Here is a 16,823-nt window from a genome sequence, read left to right as displayed (position 1 = left end):
TAACAGCATGTTAGATTTCCAGAAGAGAAATATCAAATGATGTGATACGAATTATTTACGTATTAGGAGCATCGCAACTCCGAGTCTACAAGGGCCAATTTTGTCCCTCCTTGATGATGTCAAGATATATCCAAAACTCCAAGACACCAGAGCCTGACCAACCAACCCACCCAAACCTCCTGACCTCATACCATCTTACATCCACATGAGATTCCGGCTCTGCCTCCGGTTCTGCTGCCACAACGGCCTCTCCTCAGATCCATCAGCCCGTTGGCCCGCATTCGTCGCCCCAGCGCCAGCGCCGTAAGGGCTCCCATCCGTACCCGAACTGGTCGCTCTGTGTCCCCCTTCACCCCCACGCCCAACAGCGTCATTATACCCTCTGGAAAACTCCTCCATCTCGCCGTGGTGCGTGAGCGGGGTGTCGTCCCCCGTCGACCGGGACGCGCCGGACGCAGAGGCGCCGCTGGCGGGGTTATATCCTCCGTGGGGGGCGGACGACGGCGGGCTGTTGGCGGATCGGCCTCCGCTGATGGAGGTGGTGTTGCCGTGGGCGCCTGGCATCATGGATGGGTGGCCGTAGCCTGCCTGGTCGAACATCACCTCGCCGCCGGGCACGGGTGTGAAGTCCTTTTGGTTGGTTTGGGGGCTGCGGAGAAGTTAGTTTCGTTGACTTGGTGATTATGGTCATGGACAGGTTTTGGACTTACACATAAGTGGGACCTTTGCCAGCGCCAGGACCGAGACGCTTGTTGCCACGCTTGCGCTTGCGCATCCAGAGTGCTACTGAGACGAGGGCGACGAATACAGCGCAGCCGCCGATAACACCACCGATAATGCCCCCGTTACGTCTCAGTCCTGCCGCGGCAGCCTCGGCGTTTACTGGAGGAGCGCTGCTAGTGGCTGCTGGCGCAGACGAGGTTGATGACTCTGATGACGTTGTGGAGGTCGTTGACGATGAGCTGGTCGTGGAGCTGGTGGTTGAGCTCGAAGAGCTTGAAGTCGTAGAAGAACTGCTCGACGAGCTTGAGCTGCTGGAGGAAGAGCTACTCGATGAAGCGGTCTCCTGTCTCGTGACGAGGCCTGAGATGTGCGTGATGGCCACCGTGGTGCTGAGTCCTGAAGCAGTAGCAGCAACAGTCGTACCCTGACTTGTCGTGCCGCATCCATACTGGTAAGCACCGCCATCGAAACTATTGCGGTAGCAGACATTAGAGCCCTGGCAAGTGAAGATGTACGGATCCGAAGCGGTTTGAGTGGGGCTGTTCTCGTCGACACAGCTCGTGTAGACACCCGTCGTACAGGCGGCGCCGTTCGGGCAGCAGCCGATGGCCGAGACGGAAGCGTCCATGGCGCAGTGGGAACCAGCAGAGCATGTCGCCGGCAGATTTGGGTCACCGCCGAGGTACCCGCAGACTGTATTGGTGCTGTCATCCTGCCTCCTCATGATACCCAGCCATGGCGCCGGTGTTGCCAGCGGCCAGCTACGGACGTCCAATGTGCGGTAGGCGATGTGAACTTGAGCATGTTCTGTTTGACGGGGGAGAGCGCCGGCTTCGGTCAGGGCGAAGATATTCGAGAGAAGCAGTATCGCGGCCGTGTGCGGTAGCCGCGCGAAGCAGTCGTTCAATAACATCTTGGTGTTGTAGGAAACTCTGCGAGACGACCTTTTTCTCCTAGCTCGGCCCTTCCTGGGACTTTCCTTCCTTTTCCCTGTTCCGAAAAATTACCTCCGCTGAAGACTAGGATGAGTTATGACGAGAGTTGTTGCTCAATGGTATCCATATAATTGATAACAGAGCAAAGAGACAAAAGAGACTAGGAGAAGAAGACGTGAAATCTAGAGTGATGAGTAAAAGGGTACTAGGATAGGCAAAAAAGGAAAGGAATGAGAAGGAAGAAACCGATGCTGGTGAGGGATTGGGCGACGGAGTGTAATTTAGATCGGAACAGGGACCTCTGGAGGGTGGAGGAGGGGGGTGTTCATCCTCCGGGCCCCCGGGGGGCGACGCCAACGAGGCTGACGTTGATTGGGGAGCTGTGTTTCAAGGATCCTCCGATCGTGAGCATACCAAGATTCGACTCTCTCACTGGAGAAAAGAAGGGAAGGGGGAGGGGCTGCCGGCCCCTCCTGGGCCCCAAATGCAACAAGAAAGCATGCCTTACCGTCGTACAACAGCCCGCAGATTCGCACCGCTCGGGGCGTTACCGGGGGTCTGAAGATCTCTTGGGATCATTCATACATTGGGGTCTTTGGAGGGGAACGTTTCTGCCGTGTACCGTGGCGATGAGAGACAAGCGCCCGCCCGGGACCAGTCCGTGCGGATCTGAGAACCGCGCAGGCAGCAGAAAGGCGAGGGAGGCTCGGTGCCGGTGAGAGTGCGAGGTGAGGCTAGTGAGTTCGAGCTACGGATGCTACGTAAGAAAAGAAGGATTGGCAGACGGAAGCTAAGAAGAAGGGAAGCCAGGAACAGGCGGAAAGCTTTGGGAACTTTTTTCGCTCGCAATTTGCTTCTACCCACCTACCGGCCGAGCGAGTCGCTCATGCTTTCGACTGGCCTGACCTGAGCTGGTCTGAGTATGATCCTGATTGCTTGATGGGGGGGAACAACAAGACATGACGAGAAGCCCGATTGTGATTCGTGAAAGAGTGATCGTCCCGTCGGGCTCGCTTGCCGCTCGCCGTGTCCGGCTGCAGACTTCTGTGCATGGCTCCCGTGGCCTCTGCAGGAGGTGATACAGATCATACAGACACCAGACAGCGGCTGGCCCCCAAGATGCCAAAGCTGTTGTTTCTCCTCTAGTGGAACTTTGAAGTTGTACCTCAGCCCGCCCCTCCCTCTCTCTTTCTCGTCACCATTGTCTGGAACGATCTTGGGGGCAGCCGTTGGTCTTCCTTCCACGGCCCTTTGTTCTCTCGAGGGTCGCCCAACTTGTCAAACTTGCATGTTGGTTTGGCCGTTCAAGTTCAAGTAGACAGGGATGAGAGAATAAATGATGGAAGAAGTCATTCGATGGGGGATATTGAAGGAGTTGGGGACCCAACGGGGGAAATGGAGCTGGATCGTTGGATCGTTGGAAGGAAGTGGGTTTGGGCCAGAGAGCAGGGGCCATTGAGGCGCGTTTGTCCTCGCTTGTTTGCGCTGCCTCCACCAAGCCAGATCCTCCGGACATTACATCGCTTATTTGCACTGTTTTGGATAATGATATATGCAGTATAATCACAGTAGCACAGTGTCTTGTGATCGCAGGCTGGCGGCAGTCATGGTGCTTTTTTTAACACGCGCTAATTCCCGCGCCAGGTGGATCCCCGTGGCGATGCTGTCGAATCGTCAAATCAGATAGCTTCCATATTACCTAATCAGGGTCTTACGGTACGTACACACACCACGACATTTGAACTTGCCGCAGCAGCATCATCATCCAAACCTGAAGTGCGATGAACTTATCACAATCCCCCAAAGTCTTCACCTGCGATTATTCGCGCAAGAACCAGAGAACAGATGTGCCGACATACTGCACACGCAGTCCATTCCATTCATGCATGCATGTCAGAAGCAACGCTGTGTTGTTTCATGACGACATTCCCAAGAGTCCGATTGGTGTCAGCACGAACTAGGCACCTGAGGTAAGGTAAGAAGCTTGTTCTCGGACACATCAAAGGTCCATCTAAACTGCCAAAACGCCCGAGCTATTCTACGCTACACTTATTTTACACATGATGCCACAATCCAGGGCAAGGCAAGCAGGTACCTTGGCTCGGAACAGTGGCAGTCATGTTCCCCCTCTAAACATGATGGCTTCCCCTAGCGCCAGTCCTGTCATTGCTGTCATATCCATCCGCCGCCAACGGCCTCTCCTCCATAGCAACATAGTCACCCTCATCACTATCCACCTCCAAGCCCGCCGCCTTTTCCTTCTTCTTCTTCTGCTCCCTCGCCGCCTTCTTGGCCAGCTTGGACTCCCTCTTGGCAGCCTTCCTCTCCAGCTTCACCTGCTTCTTCTCCTGCCTCGACAGCCGAGGGAACTCGCTGTTGTCGCCCCTGAGCACGATACCCGGATGCACAGCGTTGAGCAGCACGAGCGCGAGCACCATCGGCAGTGCGTCGAGCCCGAACGCGTAGTTCTCGTTTGTCAGAATCGGGTTGTCCATGTTCGCCCCCGGTCCGAACTCGACCAACCGAAAGATGATCCGGATCTCCGCGAAGAAAAAGTGTCAGCTCGGTCCGTTCATCCCGTCTTCTTGTCAAACATGTTCTGTCATACAGGGGTGGGGGGATAAGGAGGTGCAGGTTGCAAAGACAACTAAGAAAAGAAAAGAACTCACAATGATGAGAACCAACACCACAAACATCACCAACACCATGGCCCCGATCCGTTTCAAGTTGAGGTTGAATCTCTGTGCCCGCCTCATCTTGACGTAGAAGCGACCCATGAGCCCGCAAAAGACGATAATGAAAGCGAGCTGCAGCCCGCACCCAATCATATACACCTGCTTGCCGGTCCGCAGGATGGGGTCGTCCGATGCGACCTCCGTGTTGGACATCATCGCGCCGCCCGCCCCTTGCACCAGGAAGCAGACGACGTCCATGGTGACAAAGATTTTGGTGAGGGCCGTCGCTTTGATGCGGAACACGCGCTGGTCGGGCAGGACGAAGTAGACGAGTCTGGCGGAGAGCATGTAGGCGAATGCATTGATCCCTGGACGGCGTCAGCTTTCTAGCTTGGACTTTGGCTTCTCGTCACGCAGATGTGATACGGAGTCATGTAGTGAAACTAACATAGTGGAGCGAGTAGGAACAAGAGCTGCCCGCCAATCTGGTAACCAATCTGCTGTTGGTCCCTGGCGCCCAGGGACCGGAGAATGAAAGCTATCAGTTCCCACGACGCGCCGACGCAAAGAACCCAGCAGAATCTCTGTCTCGGCGTTAGTTTTGAAGCTATTTGGACTGAAGGACAAGCAGCATCGTGTACCTTTCTGTAAAGAATGGCTTGGGCAATGTGCGCTACAAACGACATGCCAAAGAGAACGGCAAACGCGACGTTGCCTCCAAAGCTGGGATCAAAGGCGTAGTACGAGTTGCAGGCGTCGATTGGGACGTGTCCATACTTGCCCGGGACTGCCGTTGTGCATGATGGCAACGATTCGGACGAAGTTACGCTCGCGGTAGACGCACTGGTAGATGTTGGTGTAGCCATGGATTGTCTACAGTGATTTGTGTGTGTTGAAGCTTGTCATCTGAATTCGTCCGAACTCACGTCCGAAGTCGTAGATGTTAAATCCAATTCCCCCAACAAAGCGTTTGCTCTCCGACATGGCAGACATTCATCAGGAAATGCAGGATGAGGCTCAGCTCTGGGACTTTGGTATTGGGTTTACTCGTCAAATACAGCGCCGCGCCGCGTCACTGGACGAAAAAAGCCCCCCGAATCCTTCGATAAGCTAGGCAGCCAGCCCATTGGATTCGGGTAGAGCACCAAAGTCCCGGTTCGATGGGGCGCAAATGCCAAAGTTCTTAAGCTCAGCCAGCCTTATGACTGATAGCGTTCCGCAAGTCGGCGGCTGGCTCATCCTCCACCGTGACGCGGCTCTGTTGAAGCTGCTGCATCTCTAGGGCTGAAGTAGGTACACGGCGAAGCTCAATACGTGCATAAGGCGTCTTGATAGATACTAGATGACGATCGATGTGTATGTAGATCGAAAGCAAAGACAAGCCTCTTTGGTGGGTACGTCTGAAAGCTCACTTGCCTATTCTGAAATTTCTCTGGCTCGCGAGTGGACGACCGGAAGCCAGGTGTGGCCTGGTGAGAGAAGGGTCCATCGTGAATGCCACGAAAACGTAACGTAAATGGAGGAATGGATGCCGTAATGAGCTTGGCATCGACTGCCGTTTGTGAATATGAGACATTCACTTGGCACTGTGAACTGCAGCAAGATCTTGGGTCATGTCCCCATTACGTGGGTTCGTATGAAGAAAAATCTCACTGTGAGACTCCAAAGAAATGAAGCCATTGACAAGCTCAAGCGGTTATCGTCACAAAATGTGTGATGTTCCTGGCGCATCTTTTGTATTCTTAACATGGAAGGAAGCCGCTGACCTAAGGGACAGAGGTACTATGTACTGACGCTAGACTCAAACAGACGGAAACACCTGCACGGGCCAATGGCTGTCGGTTGATCCGACCCCGCGCAGGTCTCCACCAAAGTTCCTCGTTTCCAGTAAAAACAGGGTCCACTTTACCCCTGTTCTGCGCCGCAAAGACCTCCCGTTGCACTCCACTTTGGCACTGGTTGGAGACGGGAAGCTCAGCTATCTTCGTCCTCGGCCGACCGCTTCTCAGCATCCTGTTTTTTCTCTCTCTCTCTGTTGACCGCCTCCGTCTCGCGCTTTGCACCGTGGCTGAGTTGGGATCTTCTACTTGCTGCTGCATGTCGTTGCCGTTGCTCGTTTGCTTCCGCAGCTGCAAGTGAGAAATCACGCGGCATATCTTCCCGAGTACCTGATAACCAGATCAATCAGAGCGTGCTGACCACTTGGCGACCCTGAATTGCTGACCACCGCAGAAAAGGAGGCATCTTTTCTCACGGCTACCCCCATTGGCCAATCCGAGTTGCGTTCCTCTGCTGCAGGATCGCGTTGCATACACACGAAAGAAAGGCACCGAGTAAGCACCAGCCAAGATGCCTATCCGCGTCAAGTCCAAGAAAATGCCAAAGTCCCGGGACATGAGCCCCGTGTCCATGCACTTTGACACGTTTGAGCTGCCCGACATTGACACGGACGATACCTTCCGCGAGGTCGTCAAGAAGCTCTCCGTGTAAGTTTTGCGCCCCTTCGTCTCATAGGCATTTCCCCCGTTGAGAGCCCCGATGCTCTCCCACCGCCCGCCGCCCCTGGACGCAAAACGGTTGACCGAGTTTTTGCTGACTTGACGGATCCGGTCTAGATACTTCACCGATGTCATTGTTCTGCCGAGCACCTTTGAGCAGCTACGTACCACCCAGGCCGGTGAGCCGTTGCGAGTCTTGGTCGATCATTTGAATGCGACCTGCACCAACCGGGCCATCGTCAACGCCCTGCTGTAAGTCAATCTCCCATGCCTCTCATTTACTGTATTCTCCCAAGAGGGTGAAGCGGTAAAACGACCGCACACCGGCTCAGTCTCTAACACATTCCAGCGCCCTAAAATGGCACTATGCCGTCGACGAGGCCGAGTCCAACAAAGGCCTCTGCGAAGCCCGCGCCAACGCCTGTGAGATTGTCGCTTGGCGCTTCCTCACCCGCCTCTCGGAGCGCGAGGCTGTCGATTTCTGCCTCTACGAGATCCCCGACCCCAAGGAGCCGGCCACACCGCCGCCCAACGCGGATCTCGAGAGCAATGAAAACTCCCCTCTGCTCTCCGGCGGCAGCTGGTCCAACCGCAGCGGCAGCCGCCGCGCCTCCGTCCGCCCGGGAAGCAGCGCCAAGCGCTACCAGCTCTTGTCCTCACTCTCCAGGCTCACCATGAGCATGCACGCCGACCAGGACGAGGAAGAGGAGGACGACCCGACCTCGCCCTTCACCAACCTCAACGCTCTCGAGATCGCCGCCGTCGCCGACGCCAAGCGCTTCCTCAGCCAGCACGTTGTGCAGAAGATTGTCACGGGCATCTGGAACGGCGACATCATCTTCTGGGACAGCCTCTCGGTCCACGCCGAGAAGAAGCCCCGCTTCTACAACGCCCACACGACTGACATCTTTTCCCGCCTGCGCGTGCCAAAGTACCTCAAGTTCTGGGAGGCCTTCTTCTTCTTCATCTTCCTGTGCCTGTACTACTCCGTCCTCGTCACCCAGAACACCGAACGCATCACCCACAACGAAATCGTCCTGTACGTCTGGCTCGCTGCCTTCCTCTACGATGAGCTCAGCGAGTGGGCCGATGCCGGAACCATCTTCTATGCCACGGACATTTGGAACCTGTTTGACATGATCATGATAGGCATCGGTATCACCTTTGCCGTTCTGCGTAAGCAAGCCCCTTCCCTCGTCATCTCCTCCCTACAACGAGCTAACACTTTATGACAGGCGTTATCGGTATTGCCAACCACGACATGAAGATGACCGACACTGCCTTCAACGTCTTTGCTCTGGAGGCTCTCTTCATGGTCCCGCGCGTGTTCTCTCTCCTCAGCTTGTCGCCCTACTGGGGAACCCTCATCCCGTGCCTGAAAGAAATGAGCAAGGATTTCATCAAGTTCATGGTCCTCGTCGTCATCATCTACCTCGGCTTCCTCACCACCTTCTCCCTCATCGGCCAGGACGCCTACACCTTTTCCCACATGACCATGATCCTCACAAAGATCTTCTTCGGCTCCTCCTACGTCGGCATCGAAATCATGGACGACATCGACAAGGTCTTTGGCCCCCCTCTCATGATCATGTTCATCATCCTCTCCTCCTTCCTCCTCATGGGCTCCCTGACCGGTATGCTCTCCAACTCCTTCTCCCGCGTAATCACCCACGCCCGCGAGGAGTACCTCTACGTCTACAGCGTCTACGTCCTCGAGGCCTCGACCAGCAACCGCCTCACCCACTTCTACCCGCCCTTCAACCTCATCGCCCTCGTCATCTTCCGCCCCCTCCGCCTCTTCCTCCCTTCAGACGACAAGTTTCGCCACAGCCGCATCATCCTCCTCAAGGCCACCCACCTCCCCATCGTCGGCATGATCCAGCTCTACGAGAGCATCCGCAGCCGCGTACACTCGGACGAGTACGCCGGCTTCAAGGGACCCCGAGGTCTCACCGGCGCCACGAAGCAGCGCTCCCTCGGCGTCTTCCAGGCGAACCGCCCGTCGTCGGGATACCGCGCGGGAGGAAGATCCCCGCGCCCCGCGGAGCGCGACAATCACCCCTCGTCGCACCACTCGTCGCGCCCGCAGACCCGCGCCGCGGAAGCCGACGACATGGACGCGCCGTCCGTGGTCGAGGTGCGCATCTCGGAGCTCACTGACAAGATTGATAAGCTCACTGCGCTCGTCGAGGCTCTGCAGTCGCAGACGCAGCCTGGTACCTCCCCCTCCGCCTCCTCTTGAAAGCTGGACTGCGATGGTCCATCCGTCTTGGTCTAGACAGGTAATGTTCGACCTTGCCCGAATTGGCCACTTTTCATCTTTGGCTTGATGTCAGGATGGTGTGTCTTACGCGCGCGTGTGCGTCTGTGTATGTGTGTATGTGTCTCGTCGATCAGTGAGAATCTTGGTTGGATATATCTGCATTGCCCGGTGCATCTTCGGTGCTTGTCTTTCTGTTTTTTGGTTTTTGTTTTCAGCTCGATGTGCATATGCATTTTGCTCTTTTCTGGATGAGATGAAAGTATGTGAGACTTGGATGTAGTCATGCTGATGCTAATGTTTTCTCGTGATCATTGGACGTCTTTTGAGTTGGTTGTTAGTTGGCCCTTGCAGTGATAAGCGAGCAACTTGTTAATTTTGGGTGAATCATGTTTTGAGTAGCGCTGGTGTTGTAGTACGTTAGCGAATCAAATTTGGTCTTGCTATGATTTTACATCAATAACATGCATCTTCTTCTTAGACGTGACGTGCCAGAATCTAAATCTGGTTGCACTCAACATTTGCGGTATTAGCTTGCCTGTAAGCGGAGGCACGAAGGGAATTGCAGACACATCTCCTTCGATTTTGAAGAAATGGGACCACTGGACACGATGAAGATAGACAGTAGTCCACCATGCAGAACCTTCCTCCCAGAGAAAAGCCTCGTTTTCCACCATTCCTGAAAAACCTCGAGTCCATGAATTCAAGAAGTGAGGTTCGAGAAAGGGTATAGCGAAGCCACCCCCACCATCCACAGCCACAACCCAAAAATTTACCCCGCCAACGCCACCCAAACCAGCACAGAAAAAGAAAGAACGAAAAAAGGGTTCCAAGCTGCGGTGTGCTCCATCAACCAAAAGGTTGGACTCAAAAAATGCAAAAATAGAGGTTTGCACCTCGTAATGTGACAAGAGTGGGATTCGAACCCACGCCAATTACTTGACTAGCACCTGAAGCTAGCGCCTTAGACCGCTCGGCCATCTTGCCTTGATGGATTGTTGTCATTCTCTATCCGGTGAGGGCTCAAGTTGTGTGGGCGGGTGGGTGGCCGGGCAAGAGGTAGTGGGGCGGGTGTGTCATGCGTGGGCGTCGTTGTCCCAGTCAGGAAGAGAGCCCTTGGGCAGGTATTGTAGACGTCGGATTTGCGGGCAGGAAAACGGTCTCTACCGAGTGGCACGAGCGTTTTGGATTCGAAGAAGTGAGCGTTTTTCCAATTGGAGTCGGTATCCGGCCGGGTTCAGTGCCGATCTTCGGGCCCCGCATCGCCGTTGGATCGGACCAAACTCCGACGTCCTTGGCACCTGGCTGACTTCAAGTCAATGCCAAATGTTGAAGTCTATGGCTGAGGTTAACATTCTTTATTTGCGCTTCGTTAATTTCATGTGTTTGTCGACGCCACAAGGTCATTCCTGCACCTTACTTAGAGTTTCAATAACGGCCAGGCGGTAGTGGGCGGTGATACCTCGACGGAAGATCTCGATCCTCGCAGCCATGAAGATGAGTAGGTATAGCAATTCAAATCTCTCAGAGGCCACCCTATACACCTTTGACTTCGTTTACTTGCTGATTTGCCTCTATGTGGCGCAAGAGCTTGTCAATGTCCGCGCAGCCATCCTGAACTTTGGAACACCTCAGAGAGCCCGACTCTGATCAAACCTCTCATGTGATGAGAATCGCCCCCGCCCTCATTTTAGACTTCCAAAACAATGTGTTTGTTCTTCGGAGAAATGCGTATATACACGAGTATCTTTCATATGCATTGCTTTCCTAGGCCGCAGGGTGCGATTGTGTCACTGAAGCCTCTACCCTCGTGATGTCAAATCATAAGGTGCGCTTGTTCAACCCGCGAGATCAATCCGGAACCATCTGAATCATGACCAACATGTAGAAACCACACAGCGTGATGACGGGAGATGCTTCTTCAATGTATCGAAGCTAGCGGACATACCGCCCCTCATGTTTGAGGCAGTTTCAAGCAAACGTTCCTCTTCAATCTATGTCCCGTGACATCTATTCTCGCATTTCTCTCTCTCATTGAGATAGCAAAACTCCATTCAGAACCGAGAATGGCCATGGAAATGCGTATATAGTATGGACAAGTGCACTAGAGCTCCTGTTAGGTAACCCACTCTATACCGGCAAGGACAAAGGAACCCAGGTCTGATATAATTCATCGTCGCCGATGCCGGCGTACCAGACATCGAAACGGGCCATCGTCATGTGCTTGGTCTCACTGTCAGATGGAAGGTAGGCCAAGCTGAGCATGTGAGGCGGCCAGTATGATCTAAGTCACCAACGATCGCTCCATGAGATATCGATAGCTTCGTCACCAGGGCAGTGCCAAGCTTACACCAACGGCAGTGCTGATCAAGTGCCTCCCTCGGTTCTGTCGATACAAGAGGTGTCGTCCAATACACCGATCCCACCTCCTCGGCAAGTCAATCTCATTTACAGAAGACGCATCTAATCCCCACGCCCGCCACCGCAATCTTAGTATAAGCGATAGAGTCTATACCTCCTTTATCTTTTTCCTATACGTATATACATGGTCGCAGTGCACCTTGAGCAGCGCCCACCTAAGATCGAGGCCAGCCATTGTTTCGGGCCCGGGGCAGAATCCGCCATCAAACAAAAGCCGAGCGGATTTGGTGCGAAGTCCTGCGTTGGCGTAAACACAGCTCTGCTATACATACTTCACTAAGAAGGTAAATCACCGACCCCCATTCAAGTACTTCATCATCCTGCGTCCCCTAGATATACGCATCTCAATACACCCAAACCAACAGCCAGAGACCAGGAAAACCCCGCAGAATCCGCCCTTGTAACGCCACAGTATAAATCTCAAGTCTGATCCCAGGCTCAGGCTGGGCCCCTCCCTCATCGGCACCAGCAACGTGCAACAACAAGCCGCCGGATACAGCATCTTTGGCTCTTGCCCTTCTTCCTCTCAGGACATTCCATTTATATACCTGCCCGAGTCGCCTATTGAAGTCTTTGTCTACCAAATTTTCAACCAATGCTCAAGTACCCAGATCTAAGACTAGAACCCAAGAGATGAAAGAATCACACTACAAACCTCAAGCGGGCAGACTGTATACGAAACCGAGGCAGTTGTACGAGGCGGAGTAAAGACGTAAGCCCGAAATCAGCTCAATGAAGTTCACTTCGCCAGATCCTACTCATCTTCGTTACCATTTCTCAACTGCCGTGCAGTTCCCTCTTCGCGATCCTTCAAAAATACAGCAAGACTAACTCACAGCCAGCCATCAGAAACGAGACACAAAGACACCAAGAATGGTATCAAATGCAATCAATACTTTGTCTAACATTATATCTACGACAGCGTTGCGCCATTACCCACCATGATCCTAAGCTAATCATGCCGGACTCGCACAGCGCCCACAGCCACTGACTGACAATAGCCACAGCCAAAACGTATCGCTAATCTTTTTTTCTTCGCCTTCCTCACGGCGACTTGCCATCCGTCTTCTAGTGGTTGTTGTGGCGTCTATCTACAAAGGGTGGTTTCGTTCCAATTCGTTTGTCCGTTCCGAGGCCTCCGTGTTTTCCCGTCTTTTTTTCTTTTTGGTGCAGTCTCCCTTCATCGCGCCAAACGCGGAGGTGCTTTCCATCCAACTATATAAAGTCGGTCTGCTATTTATATATCGCCGTGTTCAAAAGCCGACAACAAGAGGGTTTGGCAACTTTCCGCGGTTGAGAGCATTCGTCGCGCGCATTAAGAGTATAACTTTCTTCGCAAATACCGCTTCCGAGCGGATTTCGGCGGCAACCGCAGCAGAACCGATTCCGTGGTCCTCCATCCATGATCCTCAGGAGTAGGCGTCGTCTCATCTTCACTGTCCGTCTCGTCTTCGCTGTCCGGCTCGGCCGCAGCGCTTTCCTACTGGCCGGCAGCGCTAGCCAGCTCGTTAAGCTTTCCTCGCTCCTCCTCGGTGAGCATGCCGTACCACTCCTGGAAGTTGGCCACGTTCTCGCGCGCCGCGCGCATGAAGAACTCGGTCAGGTACGCCTGCGTCTCGTCGTCGCGTTGGCGGGCACCCGAGCCTTCGATGAAGGACATCAGATCCGCTTTGGTGCCGCCCAGGCTAAGGTCGAGCGTCTCGGGCTCATCCTCCCATCCGTCGTCTTCGTTCTCCTCATCGGCGAACTCTGCGGCGGCGGCTACTGCTGCAGCATTTGCGGCGGCGTTGGCTCCAGACGCGGAAAGAAGCTCCTCGATGAGAACCTTGAGAATCTTCAAGGAGGCAGGAATGACGGTGTATTGGTCAGGGTCTGCTTGTGATGTTAGCAATCAGGCATTCCACTCATTCAGCAGTCTACTCACTGGCTTTGGCGCGTGAGCGCGTCATGATTCTGCCATCGTTGTTGCTGTTCACGATGAGGTCGCCCTTCACCATTGTCTGGGCGAGACGGGGATCGTTCAGAGAGTAAAGCTTGGACAAAGCAATAACACTGCAGAACGTTAGTACTGGTTTACAAGGCTGATCTTGAGACACTTACTTTTGGCGAATCTCATCATAGCCTGCGAAGCTGACTGAATTCTCAAGCCATTTGCTCAGAACAACCTGCAAACCGGTGTTTCCATGGATCTGGATCTGGCTGAGAAATTCGACAACATCACTAGCGCCGACGAGGGACAGACGAGCAAAGACAAGGATCAGAGACTGGATGAAAGGAGCAGCCTCAGCCGACGCCAATCTGGTAGCGACAGCTTGCAACAGCTGAGGTAAAAAGGGGCCAAGACGCTCCTGTCCGGCCTTCTCGACGAGCTCTGCCGCGAGTCCGCCAACTTCGGAAGCAGAGTTGTCCTCGACAGAAGGTCCCAACAAGCGGTCAATGATATGGAGGCAGACTTCCAGACCCGAGCGGTTGTTCTCGTCGTGCCAGCCAAAGACTTGGTGGTGGTCATGCATCAGGAGGTACTTGACAGACTCAGCACCAGGACGAAGGACCTCGCCCTCATTCGACTCCATCAGCAGACGGTTCAGCTTAGGAAGCGTGGCGGCGACGAAACCAGCAGGCAGGGGCTCGGAGCCGTGCTCGACAAGCGCGGTAAGCAATTCGGTAGCAACGGTGACGAGGGGATCATCCTGGGTGACGTTGGCGGTGTTGAAGGCCGCAGTAAGTGTGGGCAGAATCTTGGCGCAAAGCGCAGTGTAGGAAGCGGTATCGGACAGGGCACGAACAATCTCCTCAAAGGCTTCGCAAATCAACATAGTAGCCTGGAAGTTGGAAGCGCCAAGCTTGGCAACCATGAAGAGAAGGTCGACGGAAGGGACATCCTGGGAGAGGACAATTCTGGTGTCCATGTTGATGGCTGCACGCAGAGACTCAGCAAGAGTAACAAGGAGCTCGTCGGCATCCTCCATCTCTTCGGGGTCCTTGTTCTGCATGTACTGCGCAATAGCGTTGATGATGGGAACTTGGCGGTCAGAAGTGACCCTGCCGGAGCGGATGAAGCCCTCGACGGCCTTGATGCAGGCGACTTGAACAACCTCGGACTCTTCGGAGGTGATGCATTGGATAATACGGTCGAAGAGAGCGGGAGGGGTCTGGAAACCACGGGCAAGGGTACCTCCAACGAGGTAGCCTCGGGCTCTCAGGAGGGGCTGCTCGTTTTGGTTGACAGCGTAATCGACCAGGCCGAGGTAGGCCTCGGACAACGCCTCGGGGATGGGCTTCTCCATATCCTGGAAGTCGCTCAGGAGCATGTTGAAAAGGTAAAGTGACGCCTCCTGGCTTCTCCACGTGGACCCATCGCCGGGGAAAAGAGTCTTGGTGTAGCCAAACAGGCCCTCGACTGCCTTTTCGCTATACCACTCGCCAAGCTTAATGAGCAGGTCGCCGGATGCCGTGCGCGCAGTGTAGTTTGCCGTAACGCTAGTCTCCTCGGCAAGGTACAGAGAGCAGTCGATATCCCACAACTCCTCCTCCTCGCGGCTGATGCGAGAGTATCCGACAACCATCTTCATGACGTCGACCATCCAGGGGGTCTCCCCTGCCGAAGCGTGGGCAGACAGCTGGGCCTCGAGCTCGGCCTGGACGGGCGGCGCGCGGAAACACTGGTTGAGGAAGTCCAGCTCCTCGAGAATCAAAAAGTCCAGAGTGTACGGCAGGCTGTCCGAGTCCTCGAGACGGCCCTGGGCCTCGTGTCCTATGTAGAGGTCCTCATGGGGCTTCTGCAAGAGGGAGAGCTCCTCCCAGACGGCAGTAAAGAGGCTCGTGCTGTGCGGCAGGAGCAGGTGCGGGAAGACAGACTTGACCTTCAATAGAGTCTTGACCACCTGCAGCTTGAGTGCAATAATGTGGTTCCAGCTCGGGGGCTGGCCGTTGCTCGTGAGCTCGCCAGCGGCTTCGGGGAGGCGGGACTTGAGCACCTGGGCGAAAAAGGGGTACCAGTCCTTGAGCGCCTCCTCGGCGAAGCCCCTGACTTCCTTCATATGGTCCTCCTTGATGATATCCATGAGGTCGAAGCACGATCGGAAGACTGAGATGGCGAGGGCGCGCAGATTGGGTTTCCGGTTCTCGTTGAGGGCGACTTCGGTGACTGCCTTGACAATATCCCGCGCCATGGTGAAGAATTGGTCCTCACTCAAGCTCTCATCAATAATGTCGCCCAGGACTCGCAGGGCGCCGTGAAGTTGGACGTCGGTGCTCGTGGGGATGACGCCCAGGACGGTAGGCAATAGGCTGGGCCATCGCTCGGGGAAGTCGGCCGACGCAATCTTGCCGATAGCATAGCTAGAGATGGGGAGAAAAGCACAAGTCAGCAAGGCGGTTGTTCTCTCTTTGGGGTTTCCTGTAGACGACGAGTGGGTTCGAGATGCTTCGGGCGATGTCGAATTGGGAACTCCTAGGCAGAGACGAGCGCACCACCATACCTAGCAGCAACCTTGACAGGTCTCTTGTCCTCATCGCTGAGGGCGATCTCGAGCAGAGTATTCCGCAGCTGCTCGCGTGACGCATCGGAAATGTCGACGGGGGGCTCAGCAAAGTCCCTGTCCTCTGTGTTCCAGTTCTTCTCAATAAAGAGGCGCAGAGTGCTGAGGGCGGCCTGGCGGATTGCCACGTCGATGGAGTTGTGGTTGGCGATGTTGGCCAGCGATGTAGGGAAGGCCGGGTTCGCGCGAGCGTGCTTGAGCTCGATCTCGGCCTGCTGGCGGGGACCCTGATCGGAGCTCTGGGTGTTGGCCAGCAGCGAAACCAGCTGGTCCTCCATGTTTTGGGCGCGGTTTCGAGGGTTCGTGACTGTATGTGTGTATGTGTGTTATAACCCGTGCTTCACACGCTCTTGGGTATGATGGTTGCGACGGTCGGGAGCGACGTGCGTGTGTCCGTCGTTGGACTGCGTCGGGCTTCTCGTTGTGGGTTGTTATGCGCCGGGTCGGTGGTCTTTCGTCCCCAGGAGATTCGGAGGCGAAAAGGAAAGCAGGTGAAATGCTTAGCGCGACCCCCACGGGATATTGTCCAGGAAGGAGAGAATGAAGAAAGAGAGGTGCGGTGTAGAGCAGGGGGTCCTGTGGCTGACTCAACCCAAGGTAGACGGGTAAGGGAAGAGAAGGCGGTGGGTTTGGGGAAAGAGACTAAAAAGTGGTGGTCGTGAGGAAGAGTGGACTCCGTGGGTTATGTGAGAGTGTGAGGAAGGAGAGGTGTCGTGGGAGTAGGTAGATTGTGTGTGTGCGATGGCGGGCGGTGGTGGCGGTGGTGGTGG

The 16,823-nt window shown here is 54.8% G+C and overlaps 5 protein-coding genes across 5 annotated transcripts; 2 read left to right on the top strand and 3 right to left on the bottom strand.

The window, feature by feature from the left end:
* Positions 1–195: 195 nt before the first annotated feature.
* Positions 196–1,636, bottom strand: CABS01_09883 (uncharacterized protein; the record flags this gene model as incomplete). The annotated part of the gene is made up of 2 exons (XM_060543239.1): positions 196–649; positions 711–1,636. 2 exons carry the CDS (start codon positions 1,634–1,636, stop codon positions 196–198), a joined length of 1,380 nt encoding a protein of 459 aa, XP_060399937.1.
* A 252-nt stretch (positions 1,637–1,888) lies between these two features.
* CABS01_09882 (uncharacterized protein) lies at positions 1,889–2,377 on the top strand (the record flags this gene model as incomplete). The annotated part of the gene is made up of 1 exon (XM_060543238.1): positions 1,889–2,377. The coding sequence occupies one exon, from the start codon at positions 1,889–1,891 to the stop codon at positions 2,375–2,377; it is 489 nt and encodes a 162-aa protein (XP_060399936.1).
* Positions 2,378–3,787: 1,410 nt separating this feature from the next.
* On the bottom strand, positions 3,788–5,199 carry CABS01_09881 (RTA1 domain-containing protein; the record flags this gene model as incomplete). The annotated part of the gene is made up of 4 exons (XM_060543237.1): positions 3,788–4,198; positions 4,328–4,701; positions 4,782–4,917; positions 4,975–5,199. The coding sequence occupies 4 exons, from the start codon at positions 5,197–5,199 to the stop codon at positions 3,788–3,790; spliced, it is 1,146 nt and encodes a 381-aa protein (XP_060399935.1).
* Positions 5,200–6,682: 1,483 nt separating this feature from the next.
* Positions 6,683–9,073, top strand: CABS01_09880 (ion transporter; the record flags this gene model as incomplete). Its single annotated transcript, XM_060543236.1, has 4 exons — positions 6,683–6,819; positions 6,949–7,083; positions 7,181–8,007; positions 8,067–9,073. The coding sequence occupies 4 exons, from the start codon at positions 6,683–6,685 to the stop codon at positions 9,071–9,073; spliced, it is 2,106 nt and encodes a 701-aa protein (XP_060399934.1).
* A 3,919-nt stretch (positions 9,074–12,992) lies between these two features.
* CABS01_09879 (importin-beta domain-containing protein) lies at positions 12,993–16,331 on the bottom strand (the record flags this gene model as incomplete). The annotated part of the gene is made up of 4 exons (XM_060543235.1): positions 12,993–13,384; positions 13,437–13,564; positions 13,613–15,853; positions 15,994–16,331. The coding sequence occupies 4 exons, from the start codon at positions 16,329–16,331 to the stop codon at positions 12,993–12,995; spliced, it is 3,099 nt and encodes a 1,032-aa protein (XP_060399933.1).
* Between the last annotated feature and the right edge of the window lie 492 nt (positions 16,332–16,823).

The sequence above is a fragment of the Colletotrichum abscissum genome (assembly GCF_030869225.1).
Source record: "Colletotrichum abscissum strain IMI 504890 chromosome Unknown Scaffold_24.1, whole genome shotgun sequence".
Lineage (NCBI taxonomy): Eukaryota > Fungi > Ascomycota > Sordariomycetes > Glomerellales > Glomerellaceae > Colletotrichum > Colletotrichum abscissum.
Note: the sequence above shows the minus strand (reverse complement) of the source record. Positions and strands in the feature narration are given on the sequence as shown.